Source organism: Desmodus rotundus, chromosome 10 (genome assembly GCF_022682495.2).
Source record: "Desmodus rotundus isolate HL8 chromosome 10, HLdesRot8A.1, whole genome shotgun sequence".
Taxonomy (NCBI): Eukaryota; Metazoa; Chordata; class Mammalia; order Chiroptera; family Phyllostomidae; genus Desmodus; species Desmodus rotundus.
Window position 1 is genome coordinate 36659840 of NC_071396.1, and position 19145 is coordinate 36678984.

Genomic DNA, 19145 nt, shown 5'->3' on the forward strand with positions numbered 1-19145 from the left:
GCGTCCCCAGCCCCGCCCCTCCCCTCGCGCCGGCGTTCAGTACCCGCGGAGCTGTGAACACCACAGGCGCGTGCAACTGGGCCCGGAGTCCCAGTGGGGTGGTGCGTGGCCTAGCGCGTGAGTGCGGGCAGCACTGGGCTTCGGCGTCCTGGTGGGCCGGCTCGGTGCGGGGTGGGGACCTGGGGAGCTGAGGCGGCGGCGGACGGGCGGGGCGGGGACGAGCCGCTGCCGGAGTGGTCCCGGGACCAAGGGGCCTCGGGACCGAGGGGCTGAGGTGAAGGGTCTGTAGTGCTGAGGTGTTTCCTTGGGAAGGGGGGGATGGAGGACCTTTGTGCCGCGCGGGGTCCGTAAGCACGTGACCCCAAACTTTCCTCAGGCTCCGTGGGCGGTCCTGAGCCGGGGACTTTTCACCTCGGGAAGCGCGCGAGGGGGGCGAGTGAAGGGAGGGACGGACAGCAGAGAGCGCTCGCCCGGGAGCACGGCCCTCGTGTCACCTGGGCGCACCCAGCTCCCGGAGCTGCGTGAGTCATCGCCGCGTCCCTCCGGGGCCGTGACCCGACTCCCGGAGCGCCGTCGTGTTCGGGTTTTCGCTTTTCTGCTCCAGTTGGGCGTGGGCCCCGGGGGCATCTCCTTTCCGGGATCGTTCATCCGTTCCCAGTTTGAGGCACCAGAGCAGTCTTGTCAGCTCCCAAAGTTTTTTAAAAACATTATTTTAATGCCCCGCCCTTTAGCCCGGGTGCCGTTTGTAACTGCTTTTTAATTTTCAGTCACAGGAAATCAGTGACCATGGTGCTCAATAGTTTGGATAAGATGGTTCAGCTCCAGAAAAACACTGCAAACATCAGAAACATCTGTGTTTTGGCTCATGTTGACCACGGTGAGAACGCTTTGTAAATGTCTCGTTGTCCGTAATTAAGGGGCTGTGTCTCCTGAGTGTGTCATTGAAGGGACGCCGGCTGAGAAGCAAGTCATATTTCCTTTGAAAGTTTGGGGAGGACTTAAAGTACTAAAATGTGAAGAATGTTTGAAATGCCTTTGTAATGTGAAAAGTCTGTAGCCTTGATCTGCTATACCATTCAGAGAGAAGAAAAAAAAAAAAAGATTTCTGTGCCACGTTTTGTCATTTTAAGTGATTAGAGGCTTACGTTCCTAGCCATTGTCGCTGTTGAAGATGCTGGATGGTTGATGGAATAATGGCGTTATAAGCTTGGTTAAAGTGTAGGGCAGGGTTTAGTAAGTACATAAAAGTTGTGGGGCAGAGGCATTTTGATCTGCATGGTGCTTTGTCTCATCACTTAGAGTCTGTGCATTTTACTGCATGTAAATTATGCCTCGATGCAAAAAGTTCTGTGCTGGGCAACAGGTTGCTCAGCAACTTTTCAGGGGGGTGGATGTGACCTGCAGGGCTGGAGACGAGTCCTGGGGCCACAGGGAGGGCCCCATAGTGCCGGGATCTGTGTCCTCCCAGGTGGTGCTGAGTTCCAAACTAACTCACGCTTCACAGTGCCCTGAGTCTCGCTTCACTCAGGGCAAGTAAATAGGGAACGTTTGCGGAACCAACTCTTACAGTTAGATGTTAAATCTGTAGATGTATCATTAATACTGTTACTTTAACAGGAAAAACTACCCTGGCCGACTGTCTTATATCTAGCAATGGAATCATCTCCAACCGCCTGGCAGGCAAGGTACGTTGTGACGTTTGGTAAACACTTGTGAGGAAGGGCTGGCTGTCTGCCACGTGCTGTGTTCTTAGAGGTCCTCTGAGTGCCATGAGCCAGGTGATATCCTGGCACTGTTGTGGAGGTTTTCACGGAGGAAGATTCTTCCAGGGGGAGGAGTTGAGTGGTTCAAGGAGAAGGCAGAGAAACCCGTCAGGTGGGGGAAAATGAGGTGGATGAAGAGGGAAAAGGCTGCCTTGTGAGTTGTGCTAGATTTGAGTGGAAGATTTGCGTGTAAACTGCGGTGAGAGAACGCACACTGGTGGAGAGGATGCGTCAGATTATCAGAGACCTTGAAGGCTAAGCCAGCTGCCAGAGGGAGGCTTAGGAAGTGAAGTCAAAGACATCTTCATTTCCAGCTGTGCTCTGAAAGGCCCTGGGATAACTTACTTGCAGTACAAAACTAGAGACGTTACTCCCCTTCATTCAATCCCATGACAGCAAGTTACTCTCAAGGCTTTTGAGTGAAAGAAATGACTAAATATAAAGGTTAAGAAGTTTTCACATGTTTGACCGAGAAGTAGGGCAGGGCAGGGAGCCACCCACTCTGTAGAGGCTGGAGGGTGGTCAGTGCGGGGCTTGGGGCTGAGGTGCTGGAGCAGGAGGGCTCTCCAGTTAGGTGCAGCCACTCTCCACACTGATGCTCTGCAAAGCCCTTACCTGAGAACGTTAATGCTAAATGGCAGTGTTAGAAATATCTTCTACCCTGTTGTTCTTTAAAAAAAACCCATGTGTTTAAAATCTCATTTGGGGAAAGGAGCGAAGGCTTCTCTAGCTTATAGAGAATGGTTTGAATCTCTATTCAGCCTTTGTTAAAGGGCCTGCAAGGAGGGAAAGAATGGCTGTGTTCTTGATGAAAGGAAGAAAATTCCCCAAATGCTACCTTCTGTGAGTTGTTCGTGGAGTGCCCAGTCATTCACAGCTGAAATTTCGGGAGGGCATGTGGTGTTTGAATACGTTTGGAAGGTGGTAATGTATTTGAATTTGTCTACATCTCTTCCCCATGACAACTTTCGTTCTCCAGCCCCTATCCCCCTGAAACACAAATGGCAGTTAAATAGTTTAAAAGGCAATCATTTAAAACAAAAGTCCTAGTCGTTCCGTTTTAATATCACGCTTTTGTTCATTGGGAAGTAAGATTGTGTGTGTTGCGTTCTCACAGTTACGGTACCTGGACAGCAGGGAGGACGAGCAGGTCCGAGGCATCACTATGAAATCCAGCGCCATTTCACTGCATTATACGAAAGGTGAGTGAAGCTATCTTTTAAAGAAAAATCGTTTTGAATCTTCCGTGTCCTTCTTTCTTTTCCTGGGTTAATTGCGTGCCCCAGTTCTGCAAATTGCATTCTAGGCTCTCCAAATGATTCGTTTTCAGAGAGAGTCAGGCTGTCCAGACTTGGACCTAATTGGGGACCTCGGGGTGGCTTTTAGGCATAAAAACTGGCTGCTCACACCTGCCTCCCCCTGCCCCCACCCTATCTACCCAGGCGAGTGTGTGGATTTCTTCAGCAGGAAGGTCAGGACTCCCGGGGCCTGGCTGGCTCAGCCTTATTGCCCTGTATCCTGGCTGGATCCTTGTTCTGTTCTGTGGCTTGTGCGTTGGGTTTACGGTCTTGTTTATGTAACTTTGGGTGGCCGTGATTGTTACAGCTTGCTCTTCCCAAATAAGGATGCCATTTTGACAGTATCTCCTCTAGGAATTGAGAAGGGTTATTGTGTTTGTCCAGAGGTCATTGGTAGGTTTTAGGAGTTTGGCTTGGCCAGAGCTGTGGGAATGGAAGCCTTTCTGCGAATTAAGGAATTAATGTGGAATGAATAAATGTGACGGTCCTGTGACAAGTTATTCACGAGGCCCCAGTACACCTGGGAATCCTTAACCTGCTGTTCAGGAATCCACTGCCAGTGGCATCTTGGCTTTGGTGGTGAAATGCATGCCGTCTGGAGTAGGGTGGTTAACGGTGTGTCTTTGGTGTAGACGGGTTTGACCTCCATTCTGTAGTTCTGCATTGTTTGATCGTAAGCAGTTCACCTCGGAGTCAGGTTCTGGCTGGATGTCCTGGAGAAAGACATTTAACTTGTTATTCCCTTGTGCTCTGCTCTGTAAAATTGGCTGCTGGTCGTAAGGACCAGAAAGGGTGGTTGTACGCAGAATAACGTCTGTGAAATGCTTAGAGCAATGCCAGGCGCACCTGGGAGATCCGCACCTGCCAGCTCTGGCCTTGGTCGTGGTGGCAGTTTTATCATTGTCAGTGTCCTTTAGGGCACAAGTCAATTCATCAAGCTGTTGAAGCCGACTGGGGAAAACCCTTTTGGTGGCCCGTGAGTTATGATAGGCAGCCCTGTGGTCGTTCGGGAGCCCACAGGAGCCGAGAAGCAGAGGGAAGAGGAGGAGCAAAGTAAAGTATGTGTGTGGGTGTTTGAGCGTTCCAATACTTATTTTGCCTTTAAAAACAGAATTATGGCAAATGAGCAGTAAATGGGGAACGAGTATAGAATTGTAATGAATTATTGTTTCCGTGCCTGGTATACTTACGTTTCAATGTGAGGTCTCTATGACCTGGGGCTGGGTCTGGTTTGCCTGGGTCTGACGTGGGGTTGGTGTGCTGTGGGACTCTGCACCACCACAGCACAAGTCCGCATGTGTGGTCTCCCCCCTCGAAGCCTAACCCTTTTTTCTGTTGTGAGCATGGAAGGAGACAGTCTATGTGAGAACACTTAGCACACTGCTGGCCCATAGAAAATACTCCGTAAGTTTTTGTGGAATTGACTCTGAATCATGAATGAGCAGGTTCACACGTGCACTGAGAATTTGTGGGGAACTCGCTGGCCAGCTGCTTTATGTCTTTCCAGAGTGGCCTTTCCCGTTGTGGCCTCTTTGAACAGCTCCCTCTCAGGCATTGGCTTCTTTTCATCTCAACTTCGTGATGTGTAAAGTGAGGACAGTAATACATGTTTATCTAAGAGGGGTATTTAAGGATTCAATGAGCTGCTTGCTTAGCACGGTGCCTGGCTCACAGGAGGCTCTTAGATTAGAATAATCAAGTCTTTGAACATTTTATGTAGATGCTATTTGGAATCAGTAGTTCCATCGATGGGAATTCTAGATGGGAATGACAGCAGTAGATTGAGCCTTTGCCTTCTCTAGCTTACAGTCATTTCTTAGAAACTTTCTGCAGTGCCTGAGGAAGGGTATTGTACACCTGCACAGCTGACAATGTGTTTCCTCAAACTTCATTTCAGGTAACGAGGAGTACCTGATAAATTTGATAGACTCTCCAGGACACGTGGATTTTTCCTCCGAAGTGTCGACAGCTGTTCGCATTTGCGACGGGTGCATCATTGTGGTCGATGCCGTGGAGGGAGTTTGCCCACAGGTAGTGGGTTGTGACGTGAAACTGTTTCACTGGTTCTGGGAGGTGGGGAGAGAGGAGAAACTGACCGATGGTTACTCCGTGCACGTAGACATTTCACCGGCCTGCAGAAAGCTGGTTTCACACTTTACATTCGATAGTGTGCCAGTGTGTGATGGAGTTAAATCACCCGAGGTTTGAAGGGTTTTAGAGAGGATGACTTTAACTTTAGAAACGTGAAATATCTTGGTATATCCTCTTGTAGAGGGGCCCAGCAAAAGTGGGAGTGTTGAATTTTGGGATGACATGGTGGTTCTACTCCAATGGAAAAGGTTTCTGAACTGGGAGAGGTTGCTGAGAGCAAAGTCCTGAGCTAGTTCTCCCCTAGACGAGAGAAATCTTCTGCTGGGGTCTCAGTCTAGAGTTTACCTCTGCCCTGCTATGCACATTCTTCCCTCTACTCCGTCGCCTTAATCAAGGGTTCTCATCTTGTCCATCGGAGCTGGAGAAGGTCACCCGAAGGCCAGGGCGGACACTCAGCTCTGGTGGGCGTGGAGTTCAGAGTGGCTCTCTAAGCTTAGTTCTTTTAAAAATTTTTCTTCACACCTTATGTTTTATCTTAAAAATGTGGTCATCTCATATTCTGTTTCTTAATATACCCGTTTTTTAATGTTTATTTATAATATTTCATTGAAAGAATAATAAAAGGTTTAAATCACTCGAATGGAGGAAAGGTGGTAATTCTGAGAAGATGTGCCATAATTATGCTGTAGCTTCCCCTCTGGTCTCCCCTAAGGGCATAGGTATCTCAACTGGAGGAGCACAGCCTCAGTCTACACAGTGTCTTAGGTGTCCCAGCATGGCCAGTGCAGTGAACACACCTGACTATAGAATAGCAGCGTGGTGATCCGCTCTCAGAGATGGGATGTGGTCAGTAAGGTGTCCTTAGTGATTCTGGGGGAATGACCTGTGTGTCAACAACATTACTGTTTGTTTTATATTCATTCAGTAAACTCTCTGTATGTGTAAAATTTCACCAAACTCATCTCTTTTACACAGTTTTATTTATTCTCCTTAAGTAAGTTCCATGAAGGCAAGGATGACTTGTAGCCTGTCGTTCTTTGCTGATGTGTCCCGCACTTGTGGGTGTCCAGTGGCACCTTTGTCTGAGGCACCGCCTGAGTTGCGGTAAAGGAGTATGGGAAGGGGTTGATTATTAATCGAGATTTTTAAATGTGCTGTCATTATTTCCAGTCATGAGTTTTATATTTTCCTTTCTGTTTGAATCAGACACAGGCAGTTCTGCGACAAGCTTGGCTCGAAAACATCCGTCCAGTCTTAGTGATTAACAAGATAGATCGCTTGATAGTGGAACTGAAATTCACCCCGCAGGAGGCCTATTCTCACCTCAAGAACATTTTAGAACAGGTATTTTATTCTTTACTTTAGTATTTTAAAAATCAGGGTTCTAAGAAGAGTTGTAAGGAAGTTGCTGGGTTGAGTGTGAGGCATTGCTACAAAGAGTTTGCTTATTTACAACTTTTCCACTTAAGAGTGTGTGTGTGAGAATCGTCATAGTACAAGAGAGGCCACAAGACAAGCATGCTCCGGGAGTCCCCTCCTTCGGAAGCATCCTGGAGCACAAAGCTTGGGTGATAGGTTTTAATCCTGTCCTGCTTAAAAGCTTGTAGTTTGGTTCCAAAGGGAAGCAATATTAGGAAGCTCTTTGGTTTTGTATGACCTGTCTTGAGATGAAATTTTACCCAAGCATTCATTGGTTTTATTCAGCAAACACCTACTTAGTTATACGTCGGATAAATGAATTCATCCATCCACAGTGGATGTCTACTGGGGGCTGGGGATTGTGCATGTCATGGCAGGCAGGTCAGAGTCCCTGTTTCCAAAGGTCTCACGGTGCGGAGGGGGCACACAGTGAGAAGAGACACTTGAGATGAGGCGAGCCCTGGTGTGATGGGAGAGCACAGGGGAGGGCCACCTCACCTGGATCTGGTCAGGAGGGAAGAGGGGTTTAGAAAAGTTTCACACCAGAAGCCTTGAGATTAAAGAACAATAGTGCTTGCCAGGTAGAGAGCTGTGGCAGAGACACTTGAGACAGGAGGGGTGAGACGTCCAGCCATGCAGGCACGGACAAGCATAGCACTGTGTGTTGTTCAGACACTGCAGGTTGTTTGTTCCAGCCGAGGAATGAGACCGCGCTGTGCAGTGACTGCAGTGGGCGTGGGAAGGAATGTAGGGTTTAGATTGTGTGAACCTTGTACGCCATGCGGAGAGGGTTAACTTTCTTCACGACGATGGAGCACCATTATTGAGGCCAACTTGAGACTGTTTGCTGCAGGGAGGGAAAGGTGAAGGCAGAGCAGTGACGAGAACCGATCAGGGGAGCCCGTGGAGACAGACAAGGATGGGCGCAGGTGGAACGCTCCTCCCTGCAGTGGGAGGAGCAGGGCTGGTGGGACCCGCAGGGTTTCTGTGTAACAGGCTCCGTTTTCTCTCCGAGGTAGGGCATGAGTGGCAGTGGTTGGGAGTTAGAGTCGGGAAGGGGCCTGAAGAGAGCAGTGGGAAGTTCGAATAGCTGATGTGAAAAACGGCCAGGGAGCTGACCAAGCTGCAAACTGGGATTGTTGGAGTTGAGGACCATGGGTTCTGGTGGTGCCAGGCCTCAGTCCTGAAAAACAAGTTAAAGATGTTAGCATTTGCATTAAAACAGTGATCCCAAAAATGACCTTCCAAAGCCTTACCTTTTAGTTCTGCTGGGTTGAGAAAGGACAGGCTGATGGCATGCAGGGTGTTTCTTGTTGTCGACGTCAACCTAAACCGAGCCCAGGCTGACTGATGAGCGATTCCAGGCTTAACAAGTGCTAGTCACAGGGTCTCCTGCCATGGGCACACTAAACATCTGAGTGACATTCTGCCATCTCACCCTCTCTCCTAGGTCAATGCGCTCACAGGGACTCTCTTCACCTCCAAAGTCCTAGAGGAGAGAGCAGAGAGGGAGAGAGAGCCCCAGGGGAACCCCCAGGCCGACTCGGGCGAGCAGCTGTATGACTGGAGTGCAGGCCTGGAGGACACGGATGACTCGCACCTCTACTTCTCCCCCGACCAGGGCAACGTGGTCTTTGCCAGCGCCTTAGACGGCTGGGGCTTCGGGTGGGTCCGTCCGCATCTCTCTGAGGGCTTCCTGCCCAGCTGGTGTTTGAAACTGAACTTTGTATTTTGAGACAGTGGTAGATGTACTACAGCTGTCAGAAAGAATCCGGAGCTGTCCTTTTACGGGTCCCTGGAGTAGGCCGCAAGACAGGCCTGCTTTCTCCCTGAGGTACAGGCGCCGTGCCCGTGAGTGTCCCCCACGGCCCTCCTGTCCTCCCCTGGGGAGAAGAGGCCAAAGGGGGAGGCCAGGATGGCTCCCTCTGGCCCGCCCTTTCTGTGGGAGAGCGCAGATCTGTGGGGCGAGGTAAGAAGGAGGGTCCCCTCCTTTAGAAAGACAGAAAAAATTACAAATTAATAATACAGCAATAATAAGTAACAGGACTTACAGTCATATAAATTATTATGTACAGATAAGATATAAACTATATCTCATTTACTTTATAATAAATATGAATGAAATAATACAGTAAAATTTTAGACAATGAAAAAGAAAACATCTGCTAAATAAACAACTGTTGGGTCACGTGGGAACTGTGGTTCACCGGAGTGAAGTTCTTGGGAAGGAGGGGGGGCTCCAGCACGTCTGGTCTGGAGCTGGCCCTAGAAACACTACATTAGCCTGTAACTGTGTAATTTGAATTTGGGTCCTTGATGGGCTGTTTTCCCATCTCTCGGCCTTCCGGGAGACTCGGATGTGGGTCTTCCGCTGTTTCCCGTAGTGTGCGCTGTGCTTCTGGGCTACTGCCTGATGCCCTTCACAGTCCTGGGCCCGACCAGTGTCGTCAGAGAGTGTCCGCTCACTGGACCCGGTGTAGCTAACTGCTGGATTCCAGCAAACCCCCGGCTGACCGGCGTGCACAGCATTAGAGGGGCTTAACTTTGGGTTCCTTCTGCGATGGATGAAATAGCAGGAGGCTTTTACGATGCTGGTCCTTGGAGAGTTGGACTCAACCCTTAGGTTAAACACACTATTCCCTGCAGAAAAGAGGTGTTTTTCTGGGTCCTTTATCCAGACAGCGCAGACACTGCACGCAGCTCCCGTATTTGCCAGCTGGCTGCTCTCACGTGGCTGAGGGCAAAGCTGGTGCTACCTGGTCTCTCCGAGAGCTGAGGGAAGCTTACTAAGTGTGTGCGCACTTCCTCCTTAATCCAGATGCTAAACAGCCCTTGGGCAGTTCTGGCTGTGACGTTTGTTTCCTTTGTGAGCAGTAGGCACCTGTAGCAGTGAAGGGCTGGAAGAGTTTTTGTTGGCAAGACCGCAGTGCGCAGCTGGAGCCTGTGTTTCCTTGGCCACTGTCGTCCTGCCCGCGTTCACGCGCAGCATTGAGAAAGGGAGCCATCACATGCATGACTTCTGATTCGCGGGAATGGGGAGGGACATGGGCGGGAGCACAGGCTCTGGGGCCAGACTGCTAGGGCTTGGGTCCCAGCGTCACTTACTGCCTGTGTAATATCTCTGTGCTTCTGGGCCCTTTTCTGTACAACGGGGGAATAATGAGTCCCTGCCTCATGGGAGCTGAGACAGTTACATTTGGTAACATGTTTGAAGCTCTTTGAACAGTACGTAGCACAGAAGCCCGCAGGTGTCAGCTGCACTCACACCTGTTGTTGTCACTAGTAATGCAAACCCTTGCCTTTCTTCCAGAATTGAGCACTTTGCCAAAATCTACAGTCAAAAAATTGGCATAAAAAAGGAAGTTCTTTTGAAAACATTGTGGGGAGATTATTATGTAAACATGAAGGCCAAGAAGATTATGAAGGTTGATCAGGTAATGTCACATATGTCCCTTGAAATGTTGGTGACAGTCCTGCCTTAGGTAACACCTTTAGTGAAGGTGTGCTTTGGCTGTGGTTTATGCGAGTCAGGAGGTGAAGGGTTTTTTCACTATCTGTATTTGGTTAAAGTTTGTGACCCTTATGTCCAAGTATTTCTTAAATAGAGTCTTTCACACATAGGGGACAAAGGATTGGTTTTTTTTAAGAGGAGACAAACCTCTGATCCTTGTCACTTGAAGACACGTAGTTTGCATCCTGCACTTGTGTGTCCCCTTCAGGGCAAGGAGACATCTCTCCCACGCACCTCTGCACGGCCCACGCCATAGTCCTGCGTCAGCTGAGGCCCCCTGTTGTCCGGGGCCCTCCCCATGAATGCTGATGGGAGAGGGGTGCTCCCTGGGGCCCTGCCTTCGCAGACAGGCGGTGCAGGGCAGCTGCGGGGCCCTGTGGCCTCAGAGGATCCTTCTCTGGAACCTTTTTTCCTGAACATGAAATTCAGGGTCTTATAAATTTATTCTCATTGAAGAGCGTATAGATTCTTTCTACAAAGTATTCCTAAAGGCACAGGAAAGAAAAAAAGAATCCAAAACTGCTCATGCTATGGTTTTAATTTGCTTTATTCTCTTTGGATAGATGTATACCTCTCCCCATTGAGATTATACTGTTTATATAATGTAGCTGCTTTTTTGCTTGACATGTCTGGAAAAAGCCATTGTGAGCATCTTCCCTGGCCACCGAAAACATAAGCAGTGTGTGTAAAAAGGAGCCAGGCAGTCAAGTGGGAAAGCACGTGGTTTGAGAGCCTGGCGGCGTGTCTGGCTTGGCTCCCACACTTGCCAGCTCTGTCCCCTGTGTCTCGGTTTCTCATCTGTGAACAGGGGAGGGGACTTACCTTTTCAGGTGGCTGTGAGGATTATGTGCTATCATCCAGGGGAAGCCCTGAGCACAGCCCTGCCTCGTGAGCACCTGGCACCCTGCTGTCACTGTGTGCTGTGAATGCGTCCACCTTTAGGGAATCACTCTCCTGACACTGGGCATAGTTTCTGTTTCCAGGCTCCAGATGTTTTGATGTTGTAAGTGAAGCTGTGGAGGGCGTCTTTGCATCAGTGTTTGTCTTTGTGATGTCTTTTTTCAAACCAGGTGTTCAGAGGTAGTCACTTCATGTCCTAGTACCGGGCCACTAGCTCTTCAAGAAGGAGGTCACAGTTCATAGTCCCTCTGACGGGCGTGTGAGGGGGTCCATTGCAAGGGGCTCTTGCTGTTATTTTGCATCGTCTGTGCGAGCAGTGGTCGGGGTTTTTTAATTTTCTCTCCCTTGAAGTTGATTACTTTTCACGTCTCAGAACATTCTTGAGCACGAAGTTCATGGAAAGGCCTGCATGTGCAGGGTCAAGTTTTCACTCTCAGCTTGGGGATCAGGGGATTTTTGAGGACAGTAGCTATATGTCCCCTGCATGGTCTCATTGTTTGTGAGTCCGTAGTTCCCAGAGGAAGAGAACGATCTATTGTCATAGTTACTTTCCTGTGCTTTACTGTTGAATAAATATTTTCTATTAGAAATGGGAGTTACTGATAATAAAACATGTCAGTAATGAATATTTAAGATACCTATTAAATACTCAGAAACATAAGCTGTATATTCTTTTTTACAGGCAAAGGGAAAGAAGCCATTATTTGTGCAGTTAATCCTGGAAAATATATGGAGCCTGTATGATGCTGTCCTGAAAAGGTGAGACTGTTTATCTTGGGGCAGTGTCATCTGCCTCAGTTTCCAGCTTGAGGAGTCACACTTGGGAAAGTCGAGAGACGGAGAAGGGGAAGGAGCCTTTTCAGATGCGTTGGTTACAGGGCTTGGAGACAATGTGAAGGAGTGTGTGTCACAGAGTCAGGACAGCAGAAGGGGCACATGGGAGTATTTTCCATTGTGCTCAGCTGGAGAGAGAACAGGATGGGAAGAAACACGGGACCTTGTTTTTACAGCCCCAGTTTGAAATCGAGTGGTGATTGTAGTGGGAGGTGCCTGGAGTCCCGGGTAGTGCCTGGCCAACTAGGCAAACGCTTGCTGGGTGTGCAGGAGAAGGATGTTGGTGGCAGTGCATTTAGTTTCTCGGTTGTTCCAGAGCCAGAGTAACACCTTTCCGAGCACGTCCTGGGGAAACTGCCTCGCTGGGTGACGTGGCTCCTTTAGGGGAGACTGCAGAACAGGGCCTCCCCAGCCGTTTGGAGGACGGGTTCACTCAAAAGTGAGAGTGGAGACAGCTCAGTCCTGTGCTGTGGCCGGGCCCTGCCACTCACTGTCAGTTTCCTGTAGCAAAGGTGATGCATTAGCAATAAATATGTCCAATGATGTTGAGTTCCTTTCCTCACTGCCCTTTTGTATTCTTCCCCCCATTGTACATTACTGCAGGGACAGAGAAAAAATTGATAAAATAGTGACTTCCCTGGGATTAAAAATTGGAGCCCGGGAGGCACGACACTCAGATCCTAAAGTCCAGCTCAGCGCCATCTGCAGTCAGTGGCTGCCCGTATCCCACGCCGTTCTTGGTATCCTTTATTTTAACGGTTTTTCAGGAAACCATAACGGGGGGAAGAAGTTACTAGCAACCAAGAAATCCTCTGGAAGTAATGCACTCCAGTCCAAAATAAGGCTTCTGTGGTTTTTTACTATTCTATGAAATTATATTTAACATTTAATACGAATTAATATTTATGCCAGTGCCAGTCTAAATGAATGTACTTCTAAAAAGATATTTTTATGTTTTTTAATAATTTGTAAAAATAGAAACTTTTTATTTTACTAAGTTTTACATACAAGTGGATAAGTTAGATGTTTGTATTAGACCCCTGTTTCATTTAGTGCCATGTATTTTTTAGTGTGTTGATATGTCCCACCATGGTAGCGATTCCAAAAGGCTAACTTTGAAATGGCTTACGCTAACTGAAGTAATTTTGTAGATGAATTTAAACTCTTTTCATTGATCTGCATGTACCAGTCACACCCGTGTAGCGGGCAGGGAATGTGGTGTCCTGGGAGTAGGCCAGCATGTCCTCTCAGCCCGGCGCTCCGGTGGACACCTGCCCCTGCAGTGACATGGGCTCTGACAGCGGGTGGCCAGTGGTGGGTTTATGAAAGTTTATATAGACTGGAGCCCTATGAAAAACTAGGATTTCAAGGTTGCAGGTAGCTAAGCTACTAAGCCAACTCTGTTGGCCTCACTTGTTCCGTGGGCCATCAGTGTATGAGAGTATCTGTCATGAGAGCCCTCTCTGGGCTTTGGAGAGTCCATGAGCTCCCTGCAGTGGTGCCCGTGTTTGGAGAGATGATGCGTGCAGTAATATGGCCTTGCGGCCCAGGCATTTTCTGTAGGGACGTGCACGGTGACCTCAGTGTTTCGTGTATATTGTGAGTCTGTGCCTCAGTGGAGTGCCTTCACTCGAGTGTGTGAGCCCTTAACAACAGCCTTCAGCTATGGTGTGTCAGAAGCTTCCCAGTCCCCTTGACATAACATCCGAGAGAGTGGAGAAGCTGATGTGCACGGGATCGCAAACGTTCGACGCTCTCCCACCAGAAACCCAGGCACTGAAAGCAGGTGAGGTGAAAGCGAACACGGCGTGTACCCTCCTTTCGATCGTCCTAGGTCAAGGCTGCTCTAGACCAGTTTGCTGAATGGCCACTTCCACAAGTACACGGTTGTATTTTCTCCCCAAAGTTTCAGGTTTGCTGAAGCCATTTTTCTCTGCCGGTGGGGTGGAAGACCAGAGTCTCAGACTCCTTCTGTGCGCATCTCACATCCTGGTCTCTTAGGGAGGCCACATTCCCTTTTCCTGAAGAGCCGGGCTTGTGTCCAGAGCTTCCGCATCACGCTAGGGACTGTGGAAAAGTACTTCCAGGGGCTGTGCTCTCCTCAGTGGCCCTGAATATGGGCTCCCCGTGAGAGGGGCACCCTCATTCCCAGCTCGGGGAGGTCCCACAAACTTCATCTGCCCCCATTCTGTTGCATTTGCAACCTCCATCCCCTAAACCCTCTGCTGCTACCCCCGGGCCCCTGACTCTCCTTTGTTAAGTCATCTGACTGGCACTTGACACAGTTGGTCACTCCTTTCTCCTCGAGACACTTTCTTCCCTTGACTTCCAGGCTTCCATGTGCTTCTGCTTTTCTCCCTGTCTCCCTGACTCCTTGTTCTTAATCTCTGTTTCTTGTCATTCTCCATTTTCGTGACATGGTAGCTTTGGGGTGCCCCAAGCAAGGGCAGTCTTTGGACCTCATCTGTTTTGCACCTGCATTCACTCTCCCTGCTCTACGCGACGATGGTATACTTACATTCCCATGTCTGCGTCTCTGTTCCCCGACTCCACACTCAGTGTCTACTGCACACCTCCTCTCGCCCCTCGGCTGAGAAACATTGCAAGCTTACATATCCCAACGGGGGCTTCCTGTCTCATCCCCGTTCCTGCTCCTCCTGTTAGAGAGAACTCCGCCCTTTCATTGGCTCCATCAGGGGTCGCTTTGTTTCACACCCGTGCATTTAGCCCACCTGTTTATTGTTCCCTTGGAGTATATCCAGAGTCCAGCTGCTTCCCAGTGTTTCCACTCTGCCTCCGTAGGCCAAGTGTGGCCACTCACCTGGTTACTGTGGTAGCTTCCCAGCTGGTACCCTGGCTCTGTGCTCGCTTCCCTGTAGTGAGTGGTCTGTCAGCAGTGCCTCTGAAAATGTCAGGGCGGGCGGACCCTGTTCCTCAAAACCTTGCACAGCTTCCCCAGTCGAGGCTGCTGTGCATGTAATTCGGACTCCCGGAGTTCTTATTTGAGTTCTTCTGGTGGGTTCTTCAACTTATGTATTAAATATTTTGATGTGGGGCGATTTTTTAAGAAACATTATTAACCAATTGTGTACCTCCAGTGTAGGCTGAGAAAAATGTCAGTACATGCTGTGAAGTTGTATAAAATTTATAGATTGAGGGAAAATTGACATCTTTATAATAATGGAAATTAATTTATTTCTAAGATTTTTCATTACTGTTACGATAACATATTTTTGTCTATTTTCTACCTTGTTATCATGGGGCTTGGAAAAGCTTTTGATTTTTATGTGTTTTATCAACAAGCTTCCTTGTTCACTGTCGACCTTTGGTGACAAAGAGTCCTCAGCTCTGTGCCTTCTGCACTGCAAATGGGGAGGCTTTTAGTAGGGCTTGTGGTGGGTGGCTAACCCATTCCCGAGTTTCGGTTCTGTATAGGACATCCCCCAGCCCTCCTCCCATCCTATTAATTTTGCTTCCCTTTCCTCATTTTTGCCAATCAACTTATTCTTGCTCTACTTTTCTAGCAGTTTTATAGTTTTCCAGGTGGAGTTGTTTAGATGATGCCACAGTCAAAACATCTTGTTTTCCAGAAAACTTTGGATTTTCTGGAAATCCAATAAGGGAAAAAATAGTGACACATTTACTTTCTGTTTGTTTAGCTTTTATGAAATGTGGAAGTGAAGATGCGGATCCAGTTATTATCTTTGTTTCCAAAATGTTTGCAGTTGATGCGAAGGCTTTGCCTCAGAACAGGCCAAGGTAAGGCCAGAGGGGCATTGGGCTTTGGAAGCGGTGTGTGTTTGGTGGGAGACGGGTGTCTGAGAAAGGTCCCTGCTGTTGTGTGGGGCCCTGTGTGGGGCTTTGGCCTGTCAGTTCGTAAGCTGGGAATAGCTGGGGGTGCAGTATTCTCAAGAGAAAGCCTGGTAGGCCTTCCCACTTATTGTCCCGCTGGGGAGAGAACTCAAGGAACCTTCTGCCTGTGAGGGACCTGGGACCAGTTGTTGTCTTACCCAGACACAGTAGTACCTGCTGTTTTCCTACCTGAGCCAACGGAGAGGTGCCTGATGTTGCCAGATGCTAACATATCTGTGATACCCTGTAGGCCTCTTACTCACGAAGAAATTGTGGAGAGGCGTGAGCGCGCAAGACAGAGACACGCTGAGAAGCTTGCGGCAGCACAGGGCCAGGTGCCCGTCGGGTCCCCCTCAGACGGGAGCGCCCCGCATGCAAGTCCAGAGGGAGAGGAGCCGAAAGGTACTGCAGTGCTGCACAGGCTTCGCTGCAGAATTTGTTTCGCTTAATTTGGGGCTTTCCTTCTCCAGCTCTTAAGCGTCTAGCTGTAATTGTAGCTTTTATCAATACTCTTTTTGTTCCTGGTGCTTCTTTCCTGAAACTGGGCCAAATATGTGTTATTACGATCCTGTCCCTTCTGCTTCCAGGCACCTCCCAGACTGGAGAGTGCATTCTGGGCACTCATTACCCTTTTGCTTCTGGCAGGTGAGGAGCAACAGGTGGAGAGTGTGGCCCCCAACCCTGGGCTGCAGGAAGAAAACTGCCAAGAGACGTTTGTTGCGTTTGCTCGGGTGTTCAGCGGTGTGGCACGAAGAGGAAAGAACATTTTTGTCTTGGGGCCCAAATACAGTCCTGTCGAATTTTTGCAGCGGGTAAGAATTGGAAGTAAAACATTATTATATTGTTTCAGGGTTTTGATGTCTTTCAAATTAGTGTGATTGGTGATTACTTTATTGGGAGATTTATTTTGTCTCAAGAAAGGCACGTTCAGATGAATTTCTGTATCTTCTCTTGCATTGCCTCAGTAACACTTGGCAAACCTGTCTCACTTAGTAGCATTTAGGAAACTACGCTAGTATGTGAAGCAAGTTTTCAGGCCTTAATAATTACAGGGCTTTTCTCTTCAGGGCGAGAAGAAGGAGTAGTAAGAACAGATGTCATAGTAGAGCCAGGACAGTGGAGATCTTCAAGAAGTAGGGAGATCCAAAATCTTGGTAGCACGGGTCCAAGGCCTGGGCAGGCAGCAGGTGACAGGCAACAGCTGCACGGCAGGCAGGTGCCAGGAATTGACCAGGAGGGCCTGTGAGCAGGTGAACAGCATCCAAGCACCCCTGAGCCAGAGGCAGGAAGGCAGCCACAGGCTAGAGCCGTGGCGGGACGTCTTTGGACATGTGCACGCTGTGTCTACATCGGTGTCATGTGGCAGTGGTCACAGAGGGGCAGGGTGCCAGCGGCCCAGAGTGCTGTCAGCACCCCCGGGAGCAGGCCAGGATGCCAGGGCAGCCCTGCAGGGACTCCAGTTGGTGCCGCTCAGATCAGCCCCTGTGTTCGTCCTGAGTCGTCGTTCGCACTGTGTCAGGTGCATCTCTACCAAGGTCATCTTACATGTTTCCATGGGCGTTTCATTGTGTTCTCCATGCAGATCATTGATCCTGTCTACTACACTTATTCCTAACTATCTTGTGTTTTGTTGCTATTCTAAAAGTTAATGTTTTTAAAAATACATGTTTTCTACTGCTGATCTGTGGATATACAGTTAATTTTTGTATTTGGCTATTGTATCTAGCGACCTTGCTAAACTCTCTTACTAATTGTAACTTACAGTTTAAGGGAATGTCCATAGCGTCTGCACATCACTCTGTTTTTCCTGTTTAATGCTTCTGTTTAACACTTCTTTCCACACTGCCTTTCGCGCTTCCCTGCAGGGCTGTCACTGGGTCGGAGCACGTGCACTTTAACAAACCACGTGCCCGTAAGGCCGTCATTTTCATGGACTCTCCACGTTCCACCTACCACAGTAGCTCCTCGCTCCTCTGAGCTGCAGTGAATCTGTGTGCTGTGTTGCTGTGTCACTCCATGCACGTTTGTGGCGTTAGTTCTCCCTGTATGTCTTATGTCCAGCATTTTTCCCTTCGTAGCACTTCCACAGTGCCCGGGTCCTGTGGGTGCCATGGCGGAGTTGGCGATTGAAATGCTCCCCGAGTGCTGGCAGTTATATGGGAGCCACTGAGTAATTGAAGTCAGTGTCTTGAATAGTCTTCAAGACATTAAATAATTCTTGACAAAACTTGAGTAATTCGAGGTGATATCTCCACAAGAATAAATATGGTGTAGAGGGGACTCCTAAATCTACTTTCCTTGTAGCATATTTGTACCTTAAAAAGTAACTTATTTTCTTGTATTTCTGAGCACTGGTGTCAGCTGTTGCTGAATGTGTGGAGGACGTTGTAATAAAATTAAAACAATTTAAAGTGATAAGGGTGATAGTGGCTGTTGCAACAATAGCATCGTCGTCACCAGAACTGGCGTGTGGCATTGTTCAAGTAGTACCAGGAGGGGTTGTGGGTGGGGATGTTTGTTCGTTGGCTTCTGTGCTGCTGCCAGGTTACAACAGAATCTATGTTAACTGAGCCTAAAGCTTATGAGTATTTGGGATTCTTGACTATTTTAAAATATATGAGACGTTTCACTATTTCAGATTTCATTCATAAAGGGAGACATTTTCAGAGAACACCATTTCAAATTTGCATGGTTCAGATTTACATAAAATGTGACTGTACCACATCTTACTTACATATGAAAATAACTTTATAGATATTAACTAATTTTTTCATTTAAATTCAATCATTTTCCTTTCCCCAGGTGCCATTAGGCTTCTCAGCTCCGCTAGACGACCTCCCCCCCGTCCCGCACATGGTGCGCTGCACGCTGGAACACCTGTACCTGCTGATGGGACGAGAGCTGCAGGATCTGGAGGAGGTGCCACCAGGGAACGTGCTAGGTACGGCGTGATGTGTGTCGTGCGCGCTGCTCTGAGGGGACGTGTCACAGGCTCGTGCAGTCTGTGAATGGAAGGATGACGGACCTCTCTTATTGTTTGGCTGTTCTTTTCTGGTGTGCTTATTAGGCTTTAACTAACTAGCGCTTTCGTGTAATCAGTAACTCTCTGTGAGTTACGGTCGTTCTTTTAAAGGAAAATAAGTACTGTCCAGTGGTCTGTGAGTGCTCTGAACTGTGGTGTTTTTGTTTGGTAGCAAGAAGGATTCCTGCTGATGCAAAAGTCAGCCCGGATGACTAACTCTTCTGGCTCTAAATCATCAGACCCTATTAAGGCTTGTGTTTCTTGGAGAACAGTCTTATTTCAGTAATTAGGATATTTCCCTTCCTAGTCTTCTTTAGAAGGACAGTAAATTTTCTAATTGGGTTACTTGGTTGGGTTGGTAACCTATTTGAATGTCTCCATCAAAACATCTGGAACTCGTTACCAGCCTTCTATTCAGAATTACCTTTTTAGTCACATTTCACTTGTTAATTGGT

The 19145-nt window shown here is 48.4% G+C and overlaps 1 protein-coding gene across 3 annotated transcripts in view; it reads left to right on the forward strand.

Annotated features, from left to right (window-relative positions):
- The window catches only part of EFL1 (elongation factor like GTPase 1), a 339962-nt gene that overhangs the window by 271644 nt on the left and 49173 nt on the right, over positions 1 to 19145 (forward strand). Inside the window, exons 1-15 of one of the 3 annotated variants that reach the window (XM_024561670.3) lie at positions 2 to 117; positions 768 to 877; positions 1618 to 1685; positions 2881 to 2965; positions 4959 to 5092; positions 6359 to 6496; positions 8022 to 8236; positions 9882 to 10005; positions 11665 to 11741; positions 12420 to 12556; positions 13480 to 13602; positions 15476 to 15575; positions 15919 to 16070; positions 16314 to 16480; positions 18471 to 18609. In XM_024561670.3, coding sequence (XP_024417438.2) covers positions 787 to 877; positions 1618 to 1685; positions 2881 to 2965; positions 4959 to 5092; positions 6359 to 6496; positions 8022 to 8236; positions 9882 to 10005; positions 11665 to 11741; positions 12420 to 12556; positions 13480 to 13602; positions 15476 to 15575; positions 15919 to 16070; positions 16314 to 16480; positions 18471 to 18609 — 1750 coding nt within the window. In that variant the 5' untranslated portion in view covers positions 2 to 117; positions 768 to 786. Of the gene's footprint in view, position 1; positions 118 to 255; positions 275 to 767; positions 878 to 1617; positions 1686 to 2880; positions 2966 to 4958; positions 5093 to 6358; positions 6497 to 8021; positions 8237 to 9881; positions 10006 to 11664; positions 11742 to 12419; positions 12557 to 13479; positions 13603 to 15475; positions 15576 to 15918; positions 16071 to 16313; positions 16481 to 18470; positions 18610 to 19145 lie in introns of those variants that run through there. The other 2 variants (XM_045196524.2, XM_071219471.1) reach the window with 2 other exon arrangements.